At 39.1% G+C, this 17,672-nt stretch overlaps 1 protein-coding gene across 13 annotated transcripts in view; it reads left to right on the forward strand.

The window, feature by feature from the left end:
• Nucleotides 1-17,672, forward strand: part of Prestin (solute carrier family 26 member prestin) — a 55,860-nt gene that overhangs the window by 27,008 nt on the left and 11,180 nt on the right. For all 13 annotated transcript variants that reach the window (XM_074091840.1, XM_074091827.1, XM_074091833.1 and 10 more), the window contains 11 exons: nucleotides 4,020-4,120; nucleotides 4,787-4,948; nucleotides 5,881-6,026; nucleotides 7,323-7,395; nucleotides 8,802-8,878; nucleotides 9,258-9,422; nucleotides 10,341-10,445; nucleotides 12,396-12,529; nucleotides 13,789-13,951; nucleotides 15,902-15,982; nucleotides 16,266-16,429. In XM_074091840.1, coding sequence (XP_073947941.1) covers nucleotides 4,020-4,120; nucleotides 4,787-4,948; nucleotides 5,881-6,026; nucleotides 7,323-7,395; nucleotides 8,802-8,878; nucleotides 9,258-9,422; nucleotides 10,341-10,445; nucleotides 12,396-12,529; nucleotides 13,789-13,951; nucleotides 15,902-15,982; nucleotides 16,266-16,429 — 1,371 coding nt within the window. The remainder of the gene's footprint in view (nucleotides 1-4,019; nucleotides 4,121-4,786; nucleotides 4,949-5,880; nucleotides 6,027-7,322; nucleotides 7,396-8,801; nucleotides 8,879-9,257; nucleotides 9,423-10,340; nucleotides 10,446-12,395; nucleotides 12,530-13,788; nucleotides 13,952-15,901; nucleotides 15,983-16,265; nucleotides 16,430-17,672) is intronic.

The raw sequence follows: 17,672 nt of genomic DNA on the forward strand, positions 1-17,672 counted from the left end.
TTCGCAACCCAATAGGTCTCTATGACGCTCGAGTAAATCCCGATTAGCATTCGTGGGCTTCCCTCTATAGTGAGTGCTTGCAGGACAATATTGCAGCTTCAATATGAGCTGCTTGTGGAGGGGAGGGTGCACCCTGAAAGGTGATACTAACAATTCCCCTCTACCATAGACTGAAATTATTTGAAACAGGTTGGGTGGGCCAATCCTAATGGGCCTGGACAATTACTATGCCTCTGTTCTGATATTCAAATAAATATAATATATTACCTAAATTTATATACTTTTTTTTTTTTTTTTATTTGTTAAAACAGCATTATAGAAAAAAGGTAGAGAAGGCATAAAAAAATTGGTTCCATTTTATAGTATAGTATCACAAGCCCAAGCACCAGGGTCAGGAAACCATGACACAAATTAACACAATTTATTATTTGCTCAACAAGCAAATAGGTGTATTTCTGGTTTTTCAAATATTTTAGTTATTGTTCTGAAGAAAGAGAAAGATAGCTCACACCCAGTCTAAGTTTTTTAATTTGTGAGCTTTGTCTGCAATATTGTTCTCGATTGTACATCTGAAGCATAAACCAAAAACCCTTTCATCTCACAGAATTGCCAGATCAGTCGAGCAACTGCATGTAAGTGTGGATATTGTGTGCCTCCCATTTTATTGATATATGCTATTGCAGTAGTATTACTTATTTGCAAAATAATTTCACAGTTGTACAGATCCAATGCAAGAAAATTCAATCCAAATAGGCTGCTAGTAATTCCTAGTGATTAAAATTACCATAATTGAATTCAGGACAACAGGTCCCCAGCCAGAGCCACTAGCATGATAGCATCAGAATATATTTCAAGTTTATAACAAAAATTTATTTTTAGACAACTACATTGAATATTATGCTTTCACCAAAAAATCATCATTTATTTGTTAATTAACATCTAGGGTTGCATTGAAATTCTTTCTACTATTAACTAAGGCCAGTGTTTTAAAAGATTCAAGAAATTTAGTATGGAGCCAGGCACATTTTAGGTACTGCTGGGTAAGATGATACCAAAATACCTATGAACTTAGCAAATTCACTAATTTTGCAACTATATTTCTTTATTAATTTAACAACATGGTCATAAATCGAAAAAAATTGAAATTTTTTCTTTTAGAAAATTAAGTAAGTACTTGTCATATTTCTAAAATTTGGTACAAAACCTAGAAATGTATGTTATGGCAACAAACAACTCATGAAGGATGGTTGCTTAATAATTGACATTTAGTTATTTTATTTTGACAACTTTCTGCATCATTTCCTATATACAGTATGTCATAAAATATATTGCTGTTAATAAGCCTTTGGACAAAGGCAGTGGATAACCGGTTTCATAAGTTTTGTAAAGGCAACCATGGAGCTGTATTGAGTTGAGACCAAATGGGAGGCACTGGAATTTGTATAACTTTTCTTTGAAAAGAAAATATAACACGCACATTACATATATAACAATGAATTACATATAAGTCAAAGTCAAAATATCTTTATTCAATTTAGGCTATAACAAGCACTTATGAATGTCAAAACAAAAATCTACCACTGGTTCTTATACCGGTTATATAATTCAGATTCATATACCGGCAGTAAGAAGTAGACGTTTTCCAGTCTACTGTTGCTATAAAATAAAGCAATGTTTGTTCATAAATTTGACAGCTCTGTCCTGTTATTATCCTCTAATTTAGGTGTTATGGGTTTGTTTAACTGTTTCAAGTATAGGAAACGCTTGTTAGGTGCCATTAGGCTTTATGATAAGAAAAAAGCTTGTCAAAAATTATTTATTACTATGTAAACATTCTTTGATAGCACCATTATCAAGTATTTAGTTAATTTTATTTGACAATCAGCACCTTGAAACTGAGAAACTATTGTTTTCAGAATGGAGGATTGAAACGGGTGGTCACCAAAGACTATGTATTTTATAACCAGAAATTCAGTCTAAAATAACTGAGTCTGTAGTGATTTGCTCCCATCTGTCTAGATAGTATTGGAGTCTACCTGACCTGCCTGGTTGACATTCATTGCCTGCGCTGTGGAGGATGCTTACTGCTAGCCGGACGCTGCTCTTGGGCTGATGTCTCTGGAAGTTGCTCTTGTCCTCGGGCAAGCTGCTGCTGCTGCTGGTGACCGGAGTGGAACTTTGTTACAATTATGTTTTGGTTTATCCTTTGGCCTTTACTGGGCATGGTGGGCTTCAAACTCTGTCAAGACATTTCTTAGCAGACTGGCTATATTATTATTATTATTTTTTTAATTGTAAAATTATTGCCAAACAGGAGACCTTCAATAAGACTGTTGTCCATATCAAATCTTTCACATAATTGTTAAGTCTAGACACAAGGATGTTTCATCAACTCTTGGATAGGTATTTCATAGTGCATGTAGCAAAGTAAGTGTGCTGAACAACTTAGATATTCTAAAATTTAATAGTGTTTGGAATTTCCTTAATGACATTTGTCATTGCCAGTCCCACACTTAGTTGTCAGCTGTTTCTGTTCTTCAACTATATTGAAATATCGTTTTGAAGCATTGTCCAAGACTTTAGCTTTAGTTTCAACATTCTAGGCGGGGTAATGGACAATTAACCATATTTGCACTGAATGGTGTCCTTTGACAAACCAGTTTACAGGATGTTTTCCCCATCTAATGCAAGCTCATCAGAGAACAGATTTTCAATTTTCGGACCCAAAATTTTTCATAACAGACTCGGAGAGAGGTTCACTTCCTCGGGGCACATCTTCCGTTTTCTCACCATAGCTGGCGCCCCCCCCCTTTCTGAATTTTCTGAAGTTACTTCATCCACCATCATCCCAATCTCCCTTAGATCTTCTGGGTCTGTCGCTGTAAATGCAATGAGCATATTTGTCAGCCTTCCAGTATACACAATATATAACGTCCACACGGTAGACCTCTCGTGAATACTCGGGACTATTGTGTATACGTGCATGTGCATAACGTGCCACCGGTAAGCCTCTCGTGAATACTCTCGGCACAGCAAACATGCAATTGTCGTGATAATCACAACAAAATCGGCCACTGGCATGCCTCCCGTGCATGCTCTGGACTCGAAGAAATGCATAAGACATGCTGTGAGTTGCTGATAAACCTCTCGTGAATATTCTGAACTCGAAAAAATCTAACCTCTAATAAGATAGGTATTGACTTAGTGTATTTCATCGGATGGTGTACAGTTTCTCGATGAATTCTTCAATTTAACCTGTTAGGTATCTGAAAATTTGATAAGGTTGATGGTTGTTTATAAAACTTACGTGCACACTGCACGTGTTTCATCATCATCAGAATCCGAGTTAGACTCCGAAGCATATTGCACCAATTTTCCTAATTTTCTAATTTTAAACAATAAATCTGCTTTTGTGTATATTTTCCTTTTGTTCATTTTGGCTAGTAATTATTCAAAATATATTAAACGAGCGTGCGAATATAGGTAACGCTTTCGCACATTATAATACAATGTCCAAATGCAAATCAAAGTCGGACAACACCAAGATAATAAAGGATGACAAGAGGAGGCGTTTTTTCCTGTAAATTTATATAGGTATAAGTAGGTATACTTAATATTATACTACCAACTATTACCATCATGAAAGTTGAATATTTCTCCAAAAAAATCACCGAATCGATAAATCGGTGTCGTATTGAAAATTCGGGATTTACTTAACTATTTTTTATTAATACATATTATACTTTGTACAGTATAGTTTGTAAACTTGTGAGCAAACATTTTATCAAACATATCTGAACACGTTTCTACCCCGTTACGTGTTCAGATATTTTTGATAAATTTTTTGCTCACAAGTTTATGAACTCGACTGTATCTTTAAAAATGTGTGTTTTCAATATCCCATTTCCACAATTAAAAAAAAATCATCACACGGAACCATCTCCACGCGAGTTCGACGGACACTTGTCCGGTGTTATATGTATGTGTACGAGTACTTATAGGTATCTTTTTGTTGGCAGGGCTCGTGTGCGCTCGAGTCAGCAGTTCAACATCATCCGACGGGTGTACCAGCAAGATGCGCTGAACCAAGACGCGGACTACCACGAGCCTGTCAGACCATGTGAGTTGAGAGCACAGAAACAGTAGCGTTAAGTGTACGTAGACTCAGCAGGGCTACTACGAAACTCGAAGTTCGTATCGTACCGTCCCTCTCGCTCTCGCATTAAATAGTATAGGTGTCAGGTGGACCGCACGAGTCGCACGACACGAACTTCGAGTTTCGTAGTAGCCCTCTGGCCAACGAAAGCTATAACAGACAAACCGCGGCAAGTTAAAAAAAATGAGGCTGGCAACACTTGCTGTACACTGAATAAACGATGTTTATACTTAGATATTTATTTAAATTTTTCAGATATTAAATTATACTCGAGACTTCAAGCTGCATCAACATTCATTATAGTAATGTGTGAAAGTTGATGATGCACTTTAGTAGTCCCTTGGTTAATTTTATGACCTTTGTCAGTGCCCATTTACGTACAGTCTAGACGCATCAATTTTCTTCTAACATTTTTACTCTAACATAATCTTATATCATTTTCCATTTTGAGGATGGTAGAAATAAAGAGAAAATAATTTATTTATTTCTTACAGCAGAAGTATCAAAATTATCTAGGACAGGCTAGAATGACGATATGACAATTTTGACAATCTCAAAATGATACCAGGTTAAAGTTTCTTATTTAAATTTGTATGGCAATACATGCCTTAATATCGTTTTTTTTTTCAGGGAAATACCACTGCAAGAAGTTCATACGCGACTGTGGTGTGGACGAGTGCGTCAAAGGCATCCTGCCCATCATCCGGTGGCTGCCAAAGTACAGGATCAAGGACTACGCCGTGGGGGACTTGATGGCGGGCGCGACTACTGCCGTCATGCACATACCACAAGGTAAAGGCATCAGATCCATGCAAGAATCGTGTACCCACTAGAGATGGATAAATCCGGATCCGAAGATTGAAAACAATCAGATCCTTTTGCGGATCAGAATCTCTTACCGACTCCGAAGAGTTACTATAACTTCGACCAACGTATTGGATCGAGTGGCTCGCGATTGGCGATTCAGCACTCACTTCGCTTTCGTTCAATCACATCGGATCGGATCGGATATGTTCGGTCGGGTTCGGTCGGGCGCTGAGACGTTAAGCCGAGTTTAGACTTGCAAGAAAAATCATGCAAGTTGCATTACATTGCTAGGCCGTAAAGCCAACGAGTTTATAGTGGTCGATGGAGCGCCGCAATGTAATGCAACTTGCACGATTTTTCTTGCAAGTCTAAACTCGGCTTTACGCTGGTAGTAACGTAAAGTGAGACACAAATACTCAAAGGTTGACTGGCAGAATCCCTTCAGGGATAAATCCGCCTTTGTACTAAACACTTTTTTGTAAACGTTTTTATGTATATCATTGTGACCAGTTGTACAAAAGAGTGTATAAGAGTATAAACAAACAAACAACATGATATCCATACTAATATTATAAATGCGAAAGTGTGTGTGTTTGTGTGTATGTTTGTCCGTCTTTCACGCCGTAACGGATAGCGACGGATCGACGTGATTTTTGGCATAGAGATAGTTTATGGGCCCGAGAGTGACATAGGCTACTTTTTATCCCGGAAAAGTGCACAGTTCCCGTGGGAACAGCGCGCGATAACAGAATACCACGCGGGCAAAAGCTAGTCTAATAAATAGATCAATATCTATTTAACCTATCGCTCTAGTCATATCCACATTAAACTTGTCATCGCTACTTCAAATCTGCTCTCTAATTTTGATGAATCGATCTAGTGGACAGCAACCTATAAACCACCATTTTCCATACCAGGAATGGCGTACGCGCTCCTAGCAGAAGTTGCCCCGGTGGTGGGGCTGTACATGGCGTTCTTCCCAGTATTAATCTACGTGCTGTTCGGAACCTCCCCCCACATATCGTTGGGGACGTTCGCTGTCGCCTGCCTCATGTCTGGCAAGGTAAAGATAAAAGAATTTTGAAAATCGATCCACAAGTGACGAAGTTGTTATTTATTTATTCATTTTCAAATAAGGTACTGTGATACCGCGTGTTCTGTACTACTTACTATGTGTTGGTGTCCAATAAAGATCCATTATATTTTTCTCAAAAATGTCCGTAAAAGTTTTCATTATTCTTTACATATCAGAAGGTAAAGTGCATAGTTTATGGTCAGCGAAAAATTAAAAAGTTAAAAAGATTGCAGGCGCGCTAGCTCGATAATAATGGATTAGCGCGCCTGCAATCAGTCACATGTTTTTTTAAAGTTAAAAAGGCCATGGAAATGTTGGCACAAGTCGTATACAGCCAAGTCTAATGGCCGGTATCAGATATTTTGTTGGAACTCCGGACTTATTCTATTGGGTCTGAAATAGCTTGTGATGTTTTCGGTGGAAAAATACACCTGCAGTTTATTTTTAATGAAAAAAGGCGGGAAAGCATAAGAAAAATATTGGAATAAAATTAAATTTTATAATATATTTTGAGAAAAAGTTTATTCTATTTCAGAATTATTCACCATTTTTGAGAAAAGCATTATATTAGTCTCGGCTGGAATAGCAATTGCTGGCTTCGTATTAGTTAAACTCAGCCAGCAATTGCCTACTTCCAGGCCACGACAATAATCTACTATTATTGTTGTATGCACGGTCAGTGCACTAGCTAGTAGAAGATGCACGGCCAAGGACTTTCATTAATGAGCCACCATGGAGCCTTTTCAAAGGCAAGTCATTACAATATTCCTTGTTAATGAATGCGATGTCATTAATTAAAGTCCTTGGCCGTGTATAATTTTAGTTGCATCTCTTTTCCTCTCGCGGCTCATTAATGAATGGCCCCTTAAACATAAATTTTGCTAGTAGGTAGGTAATTTAGCTGATGAAACTGAAAAAAATCCCCGCCTTTAAGTAAGACCGTAATAGGCAGTTCCAGTTCAATTACTGCTCTCCATTTCTTCCGTGGGTGTCGTAAGAGGCGACTGAGGATATAGGTTCAGGTATACCGTAGTTGACAGGCTAGCAACCTGTCACTATTGTACCGTTGTCAAACTTAAAACCTAAAATTGCTAAAAGTGGCTCCGAAGCGGTAACGTTTCGTGTGCTCTGCCTACCCCATTTGGGCATACAGGCGTGACGTTTGTGTGTGTGTGTGTGTTTCAGTTCATTGATATGGAGCTCCGCAAAGTAACGTCTGATTCAATAAATTAACGTAATAGACGTTATTAAGTTACTTAACGACATGTTCATTACCCTTTTCAGGTTGTATCTACGTACGCTAAAATGCCAGAGATGGAAAATTTTACAAATGCTACAAATATAACAGCCTTTGCGGGTAAGCGTTATACATACATTAATAATAACATACATAATGGTAAGCCGTGGTGGCCGAGTGGTTTGACCTATCGCCTCTAAAGCAGAGGATCGTGGGTTCAAACCCCGGCTCGCACCTTAAGTTTTTCGAAATTCATGTGCGAAATCACATTTGAAATTTACCAGCTTTACGATGAAAGAAAACCATGTGAGGAAACCTGCGATGCAATTCAATGGTGTGTGTGAAGTTCCCAATCCGCACTGGGCCCGCGTGGGAACGGCCCTCGCCTTTTCATTCTGAGGCGAGGCCTGTGCCCAGCAGTGGGACGTATATCAGTAAAGGTTGGGATGATGATGATGATGACTATGATTGGTTATTTGGAGTCTTTTTGTATTTTTTATTTCAACTCCAAATTTGTTACTTTTACGGGTATCCCGTGAAACCACATCGAAAATACAAACTGAGACATGGATGCACAGAAAAACCAGAAAAAGAGACCAGCGCTGGGAATCGAACCCAGGTCCTCAGCAATCCGTGCTGCGTGCTATAACCCCTACACCACCGCTGGACAGGAATTTAGACACGAATTTTTCCTATGCATACATATCTCAGGTTGCTTACTTCTACTACGCTACTTATGCAGCAGCACTAGCGACATCTATGTTTCGCTCTCATCGAGAGACGTCACATTCTTTCGGAACCAACCGCTCACCCAGACAAGAGATGTCGCTACTAAGCAATCAAATTATGATTGGTTATTTGGAGTCTTTTTGTATTTTTTTTTTATTTCAACTCCAAATTTGTTACTTTTACGGGTATCCCGTGAAACCATATCGAAAATACAAACTGAGACATGGATGCACAGAAAAACCAGAAAAAGAGACCAGCGCTGGGAATCGAACCCAGGTCCTCAGCAATCCGTGCTGCGTGCTATAACCCCTACACCACCGCTGGACAGGAATTTAGACACGAATTTTTCCTATGCATACATATGGTCTCTTTTTCTGGTTTTTCTGTGCATCCATGTCTCAGTTTGTATTTTCGATATGATGATGACGACGATTATCTTAATGGTTACTGAGGCTAATTGAAGTAGCATGACAATCACGAACGTTTCCGAGAACACACGATGGGAAAGGATTTATTTTATTAGTACATTTAGTTAGTACCACAGTCCCACAGAATACCGGCGTGAAATAGTTTTGCTACTTTGTTTCGTACGGTGAGTGGGAGATCCGGAGGCCCAACTCCCCTCCCCCCTTCCCCTACCTCCCCCTTTAGCCCCCCTTTTAGGCCGGCAACGCACCCGCAGTCCTAATCATGCTGTAGGTGTCCATGGGCGGCAGTGATCCCTTACCATCAGGCGACCCTCGTTTGCTAGCTATATGAAACAAAAAAAATAAAAAAATTGTGCCTTATTTTTGCAGATACGGGAGACGGGGCGATTGAATACACTCCTGCGCAAGTGCTTAGTATAGTGTGCCTTGCCGTCGGCATATTTCAGGTACATAACCTCTTATTTCTAACATAACTATTATTTACACCACAATGTTTTAGACTATCGCTGTTATTACTAATTTTATTTTATGATTTAAATTCGGGTTTTGTTCCGCGTACCTTCAAATAAAGTATTATATAAAACTAGCTTTTGCCCGCGACTTCGTCCGCGTGGAATAGTAACTTTGGGAAGTATTTAATTTATTAAGGACACCGATTCTGCCAATAATAGCACATAGAAACTTCTACCTACCATACGAGAAAATAAGATAAATACGAACTTTGCGGACAAAATACGACGGCAAAACATTATTCAATACATCTACAGATAACATTTTACGTGTTCACAACTCTATATTCTAACTCGGCTCTTCCATTAATTCCAGACGTGTATGTGGGTGCTCCGGCTCGGAGCGGTGTCCACTTTGCTGTCGGAGCCCCTGGTGTCGGGGTTCACGACCGGCGCTGCGTTCTTCGTCCTATCGTCGCAGCTGAAAGACCTGTTTGGAGTCAAAGTGACTAAGATACAGGGGAACCATAAGGTCATACTGGTGAGTACTGCAGCAAGGTCTTCTGGCAACTAAGGTGGTTTAAAGAACTGTCCGCTGTGGCGTTCTCGGTTTAGAATGTAAGTAAGTAAACGTAAGTCAAAATTTGGCCATGTGACGTTTGTATACCATTCGGTAATTATTCGGTAGATTTTAGATTGCCGCAAATCTTTTGACTTTTTCAGAAGGATTGCAATTTACGTCAAAATCGTGTCGGCCGATATACGACCGTTATGTACATAACTACAATTGGTTGAAAAAAGAGAACATAAATTGAAAAATACCTAGTCAGACAATTTTATTGTTGTAGTAAATAACCGTATTTTTTTCTATATATTACATATTTTCAGTGCATTCCTTTTTTAGTTCACTATCCACTTATGTAGCGAAAATTACCTCTTCACATCTACAGATCGCAACTTTAAAATTAAACTGAAACAATTCGAAATATTCACAGTGCCAAAATAAACTTTAAATAAAACACAATCTGGTTGAATTTTGAAATGAGAAAATTTCGAATTATTTCAGTTTAATTTTAAAGGTGCGAGATGTAAGAGGTGCGTTCGTAAAGTGATACTCCAGTCACTCAAATTTCTATACATTTTTATACAAAAATATTAATCGAAGTAAAAGCCTCATCCATGTTATGATTTCGTCACCATATTGCATCCATCATCCGCCCTTTATACATATTGTATCCTAGCTATACAGGTTTTCACCGTATTTAGGTCGCATTTGACAAAGCTTAAGCTATTAGATCTAGCCAAATATCCTCGTGGAATTTACCAAAAAAATGCCAAATTTCACCTTATGGTTGAAATATAAAGGTACTATGTTATTCCATGTCCAGCTATCTACATACACGCACTCACTTTCGCAGTTGTAATGCTAGTAGGATTGTATGTCGTTAATTATTTTCAGGGCACAATAGAAGTGGCAAAGGCGCTGCCTCTGACGAACTGGGCGGCGTTCACCACCTCTGTCATCTGCTGTCTGGTGATATCGCTCAACAACGAACTGCTCAAGGTACTGATTAAGTCATTTTGAAGAAAGAAAGAAGACTAAGATTGGTTTTTTGGAATCTTTTTGTATTTTTTATTTCAATTCCAAATTTTTACTTTTTACTTTTTTAAATTTGGAATTGAAATAAAAAATACAAAAAGATTCCAAAAAAACCAATCTTAATTTGATTGCTTAGTAACGATATCTCTTGTCCGGGTGAGCGGTTAGTTCCAATGGAATGCCGAAAAAGTTTCTCGATGAGGGCTACGGCATAGATGTCGCTAGCGTCGCTGCTTAAGTGACTAAGTAAGAAACACAAGCTGAGATATGAGGTGCATAGGGAAATTCGTGTCGGTACCGTTGACCATCAGTGGTGTAGCGGTATAGCACGCGGTACGGATTACCGAGGACCTGGGTTCGATTCCCAGTGATGGTCTTATTTTTCTGTTTTTTCTGTGCATCTATATTTCAGTTTGTATTTTCAAGAAAGAAGACATTTATTCACTAATACGGAAGACACACAAATACAATAAAATTTACACAATTAAACACAAATAAACCAAAAAAAAATACATGAAAATTGTAACATAATACACAATTTGACTCACGGAACAATGCACAAATATATAAAGAAGTAAAATAAATAAATAAATAAACCGCTTACCTTCACATAAATAAAAATAGCCGTGAAGCCGTGGTGGCCTAGTGGTTTGACCTATCGCCTCTGAAGCAGAGGGTCGTGGGTTCAAACCCCGGCTCGCACCTCTGAGTTTTTCGAAATTCATGTGCGGAATTACATTTGAAATTTACCACGAGCTTTGCGTTGATGGAAAACATCGTAAGGAAACCTGCACAAACCTGCGAAGCAATTCATCAATGGTGCGTGTGTAGTTTCCAATCCGCACTGGGCCCGCGGGGGAACTATGGCCCAAGCCCTCTTGTTCTGAGAGGAGGCCTATGCCCAGCAGTGGGACGTATATAGGCTGGGATGGATGGAAATAAAAAAAGATTGAATTAAATTATAAGTGACCAAGAAATAAATAAATAAATGACCACTAACAAAAAGTAAAAAGCAGGGATAAATATGTAAATTGTTTAAAAACAAAAAGCCGGAACAACAATGTGGATGGTAATACAATAATATTTTTTTCACACCTCTCCTTCAGAAAAGTAACTTTTCACACCTCTCTTTCAGAAAAGTAACTTTTCCTCCCTGACGAGAGGGATCAAAGTGCAACTTTTCTGTTCAAGGCTTTTCTAAGTGTTTTATTGCAAATGCCATTTTTTGAAGTTGATAATTGTAAAGCCACGCCATTTTCTATGCTGGTTGTTCTTTAATAATATTTAGATTTATTTTTTCAAGTTTCTTAATGTTCGGTGTGAAAAGTTGTATGAGCCACTCGGGAGCAAAATTATTTTCATCTTGGGCGTTAACACTTGAATCCTTTATTACGCTCCGGATTCTATTTTAGAATCCCTCGCTACGCTCAGGATTCTATTGTAGAATCCTTCGCTACATTCTGGATTCAATGTACGCCCTCGCCGTAAATACACCATTTTGCTCCCTTGTGACACAAATAACTATTTCCTCCCTGACCAGAAAGAGCAAAGTGCAGCTTTTCTCTTGCAAGGCTTTTCTTAGTGTTTTATTGCAAATGCCATTTTTTGAAGTTGATAATTGTAAAGCCACGCCATTTTATATGCCGGTTGTTCTTTAATAATATTAAGAATATTTTTTTTCAAGTTTATTAATGCTCGGTGTGAAAAGTTGTACGAGCCACATCAAGTTGTATGAGTCATCTTGGGCGCTAACACTTGAATCCCTCATTACGCTTAGGATTCTACTTTAGAATCCCTCGCTACGCTCAGGATTCTATTGTAGAATCCTTCGCTACATTCTGGATTCAATTTACGCCCTCGCCGTAAATACACCATTTTGCTCCCTTGTGACACAAATAACTATTTTTTTTTTAGCCCTGGGTGGCAAAACGCTGTCGCGTGCCGGTCCCGATAGAGCTGCTCGTCATAGTGGTGGGAACACTGGTCTCCAAATGGGTGGGGCTGCAAAGCAAGTACGGAATGTCTCTCATCGGAGAAATACCTACGGGGTGAGTTAATATTTCTAAGGTTTTTTTTTTAAAGTTCCTATACAGTTGAACGTATTAGGGATGTCAATACGGTATTTGACAACTCCTGAATTTGCCATATCTTAATATTATTATTAAAATATAGATGTACAGACAGTGTTTTGAAAAATCTATATACCTGTCTCTTTCTCAGACGCTTTTCTCTATGCAGCAAGTATGGCGCTACTGGCGTGTGACGTCACATGCCAGTATGTCTTTCTCTGTCTAATCTTGAATTTCAAACCTTTATAACTTTGTTATTTGTAAAGGTAGCTTAATAATTGTTTCTCTATTCGATAACAGGCATTGTGTAGTTTTAATTTATAAAACATATACAAAATAGTCAAATACCGTATTACTTTTTCAATGTATTGTAAAGCGAAAAACAACCGGCCGAGAGCGTATCGGACGCGCCCAAGATAGAGTTCCGTAGCCATTAAGAAAAAATCAAGTAATATTTTTCTAAGGATTTCGTATTGTGTACGGAATCTTCCCAGTTTAGGTAGATGTTATACCTGAGGCTGCTATTTACTCTTAAACTGCCACTAATTCTCAAGCAAACTTAGCCGTTATAAATTTCCTTGTAAATTTGGTATACTTACTACCATCCTGATTTTTTCAAATTTTTCCACCCAACAGTTTAGAGGGGTGGGGGGGGCTCGATTTAAATGAAACTTTGCACTTTAAAGTTGAATATTACGCAAACAGAACACTGAATCGAAAAATCGTAACGCCCCAATGGTTTTAAAAGACCTATCCAATGATACCCCACACTATAGGGTTAGTCAAGAAAAAAATCACCCCCCCCCTTTACTTCTATGGGAGGTACCTACTCTAAAATTATTTTATTGTTTTTTTATTTTACCACTTTGTCGGCATGACTGATATGTGTATTCATCTGATATTAATGCCAAATTACAGCTTTCTAGTACTAACGGCCTCTGAACTTAGCCGCGTATGGACAGACATGGCGAAACTATAAGGCTTCCTAGTTGACTACGGACCACGGACGGATCTTAGTAAAGTTAAAAACCACCGACATTGTCATTTGAAAATTTGACATCTCAACTGACGGCTCCATCAAACAGCTAAGGAGCACCACAAGGAATCTCGCTCAAAGAATCTCGCTTTTACGTTAAAATATCGCATCAAATTCGATGCTTTCGCGCGAACGTTACGATGCCACAGATAGACCTAGACGTTGACGACCAACTTTATTACCAGAGGTATTTTTTTTTTAGTTTCCCGGCCCCTACGGTCCCCCCCATAGAGCTGCTGCCCACAGTTGCCCTGGACGCCTTCACCATCACCATGGTCACGTACACCATATCGATGTCCATGGCGCTGATATTCGCGTCCAAGGAGAAATACGAAGTCGACGCCAACCAGGAGTTACTTGCATTGGTAAGTTCAACGATTATGAATGAGTAGCTGTTGCCCGCGACTTTATACGCGTAGAATTTGTTTATCGCTATCCCTGACTATGCAATTGCCTGCCTGGTGACTGCAATTTTCCGGGATAAGAACTATCCTATGTCTTTCCCCGGCCAGTGGCGTAGCTACCGGAGTGCCCCGGGGCCCCCAAGCTCAGGGGGCCCCTCGGACTCTGACATACAAACTATAAACGACAAATCCGGAGTACGATTCGGAACACGACGAATACGGCACAAACGATTTTAAATAGTTTAGTTGGGGCCTAAAGCCGGGGTTATATTAGAGCCACGCCGCGTGTCGCTACTCTGCCTGACTCAACGGGCTGTGATTATACTACAGTATCGTGTCGCCGCGCGTGCTGATTAATTTGTATGAATGCGCGTAGCCACGTGGTGATTATACTAGCGCGGAGCGAGCCAACGCGTCAGTTCCCCTACCACCTCGTTTGCCATCCAGTTACCTAGCCCACGCCGATCGGAATCGAGCGGTCTGCGTGGCGTCAGCTCGCTCGGCGACACGCGGGGCTGTGCTAATGTAACCACGTTCATACGAAATGTATGTAACCGATTGCACTCCCACGCGTTGCGACACGCGGCGTGGCTCTAATATAATTCAAATTCAAATTCAAAATTCAAATGATTTATTCAGTAAATAGGCCGCAATGGGCACTTTTACACGTCATTTTTTTAAACTACCAGCGCTTTCGGAAAGACCATCATTGCCAAGAAGAATGCGCCGCAAGAAACTTGGCAGAAAGTCATTTTTTCATAAAAATATAATTACAAATAAAATACTTAAAAACTATATTATACAATTAAAGAAAAAAAAATACAAAAAATAATAATAAAAGAAATACAGGGATATATGGGGTCCCTTAGTTACAATACTAAACACTAACTATATCTACGTTCAGTGGAAGTGTAGAATGCTTCCACCGTCATAAATTTTAAAATAATAATAACAATAATTTAGTTCTGAAATATACATTTCAGGTCAAGTACCATTAAGCTTTTGGATTTCGAAGGCAAGTTCACGTCTGCCGCCCCCAAAGTTAGCTCATATAACCCCGGCTTTAGTTTATTTTTTGCCCTACGCCACTGTCCCTGGGACTTATTAATAAACTACAAAGCGAAACGTATTGTATTGTATTCTTCTAGAAATCAATAAGCGACGCACCACCGTCTGTCGTTAGGCCGCGAACTCGATGCCAGCAGGCAGCGGCGCGACGACCGTGTTCTCTGTTCATTGCGTGTGCTGCCAGGTGACCACTGTGTGACAAGCGTCTCAGCCACGCAATGAACAGAGAACGCGCCCGCTGGCGTTGATCTCGCTGCCTTAGAGCACCGATGACTTATGGCACCATAGGCGAGCGTTATAATTGGGGGACTATTTTTGAACATTGCTAAATCGGTATCGAAATAACAAACTGAAACATAGATGCACAGAAAAACCAGAAAAGAGACCAGCGCTGGGAATCCAACCCAGGTCCTCAGCATTCCGTGCTGCGTGCCATACCCCTACACTACCACTGGACAGGAGTACAGACACGAATTTCTACTATGCACCACTTTTCTCAGCTTGTTTGTTTCTTATTTAGTCACTTAACCAGTGACACTAGCGACATCTATGTTTTTAGCCCTCATCGAGAAACTTAATTTTAAATTTTAATTTAATTAATTAGGGGTATGACACGCAGCACGGAATACTGAGGATCTGGGTTCGACTCCCAGCGCTGGTCTCTTTTTCTGGTTTTTCTGTGCATCTATGTTTCAGTTTGTATTTTCGATATGGATTTTACGGGATGACCGTAAAAGTAACAAATTTTGGAGTTGAAATAAAAAATACAAAAAGACTGCAAAAAACAATCTTGATTGCTAAATTGGATTTTTGTATCATTTTGTCCCTTCATTGTTACCGCAGGGCGCCAGCAACGTGATGGGTTCGTTTTTCTCCTGTGCACCAATCTGCGCGAGTCTCTCTCGTTCCTACATCCAGTATCAGGTACCAACTGAAATTCTTTCATTTTACTTAGCTTTTACTACTATTCTTTAATTTTTCCACTATACCTAACACTTGAAAAAAAATAGGTTGTGTTAGGTTAGAGTTGCGTCGAGGCGCGAAGCGCTTCGGCGATGCGAAATAGGAGCTCCGCCCAGCGGAGCTCCGTAGGCTGTGAGTCAGATAATTTAAAACCTGCTTTTTAGACCAGCTACTTCTTTAGACAAAACGATACTAACCCAATATTGTGCTGGTGAGTGTACCTTTGGGTTGTGATGGCTTGCAGACGGGAGCCAAGACGTGTCTGACGCTGGTGGTGAGCGCTCTGCTCATCATGTGCGTGCTGCTGTTCCTGGGGCCGTTCTTCGAGGACCTTCCGCGCTGCGTGCTGGCCTCCATCATCGTCGTATCGCTCAAAGGCATGTTCATGCAGGTCAAGGAACTCAAAAGGTTAGTCTTTTAACCCATGTATGTGTGTATTTCTTTGGTCTTGTCTTGGATTATACATACTACTAATATTTTAAATGTGAAAGTTTGTGAAGATGTTTGAATGTTTGTTACTCAATTATGTCTAAACCACTGAGCCGATTTAGATGACATTCGGTATACACATAGTTTGAGTCCCGGGGAAGGACATAGGATAGCTTGTATCCCGGAAAAATGAATAGTTCCCGCGGGATAGCGATAAACGAATACTACACGGACGGAGTTGCGGGCAACAGCTAGTTATATATGTATAAAGTATCATTAGATTCGCCATAACTGTCGGAGTTACATAGGTTATTTAATATTTTAATATGGATGGCGTCCGCAAAAAAAATATGGCGGCGGGAATTGAAAAAAATAAAATATTTAAAATATTTTGTATTCTAACAGAAGTCAAAGTCAAAATATCTTTATTCAATTTAGGCTATAACAAGCACTTATGAATGTCAAAAAAATCTACGACCGTTCTACCATTCTATAAATATGCTTGTTATAACTTATAATACTTTGAAGCTACCGCTTGCCACTTGCACAGAGATATTTAAAAAATATGAGATAAAAAACTAAATTAAAAAAATCTAAAACAGTACTGCCTTAAAAACGAACTGAAAAGGAAAAAATGTCTTTTTTGTTTTAGTTTTTTAAGACAATCGGGTTTTTTTTAATGTACTTTTTTTATTACTAGGATAGTTTAGGTTTTTAAATATCATAATATAATATCTGTGGCTCCAGTGAAAAGGGGTACAAGTCTGAATTTGGCCAAATTGAGTTATATAGACCAAAAAACACAAAAAAAAAATAACGCATCGATTGGTGTAAACGGATCTAAGATATCTTTTAAAACAACGGAGTTTTCTGGTGGTCAAGGGTAGAACTGCCTTAAAAAAGTTAGCAACAGAGGGTACTTGTCAATTTCTATTAACTAAAGTTTTGTTTGTGATTTATGATCTAAATTTAGTTGTACGTGCTGTTTTTTCATATGGCGGGTGTAAAAAATCTAAGCACACTTGAACCCCTAAAACAAGAACAGATTTATTAGTTTACATTGATACAAGTTAAGTTCAATCTCTTTACACAAAAAAATAAAATAAAATATAAGATTAAGTCGAGCTGCGCCCGTTTTCACAAATCGAATATAAAAAAGTTTACGTGGAAAAGGATATAAGTCTTTGCGCGGAGGAATGAGCGGGTGAGTGGGGAGCCACGG

The sequence above is a fragment of the Choristoneura fumiferana genome, chromosome 9 (assembly GCF_025370935.1).
Source record: "Choristoneura fumiferana chromosome 9, NRCan_CFum_1, whole genome shotgun sequence".
In the NCBI taxonomy this organism is placed as follows: domain Eukaryota; kingdom Metazoa; phylum Arthropoda; class Insecta; order Lepidoptera; family Tortricidae; genus Choristoneura; species Choristoneura fumiferana.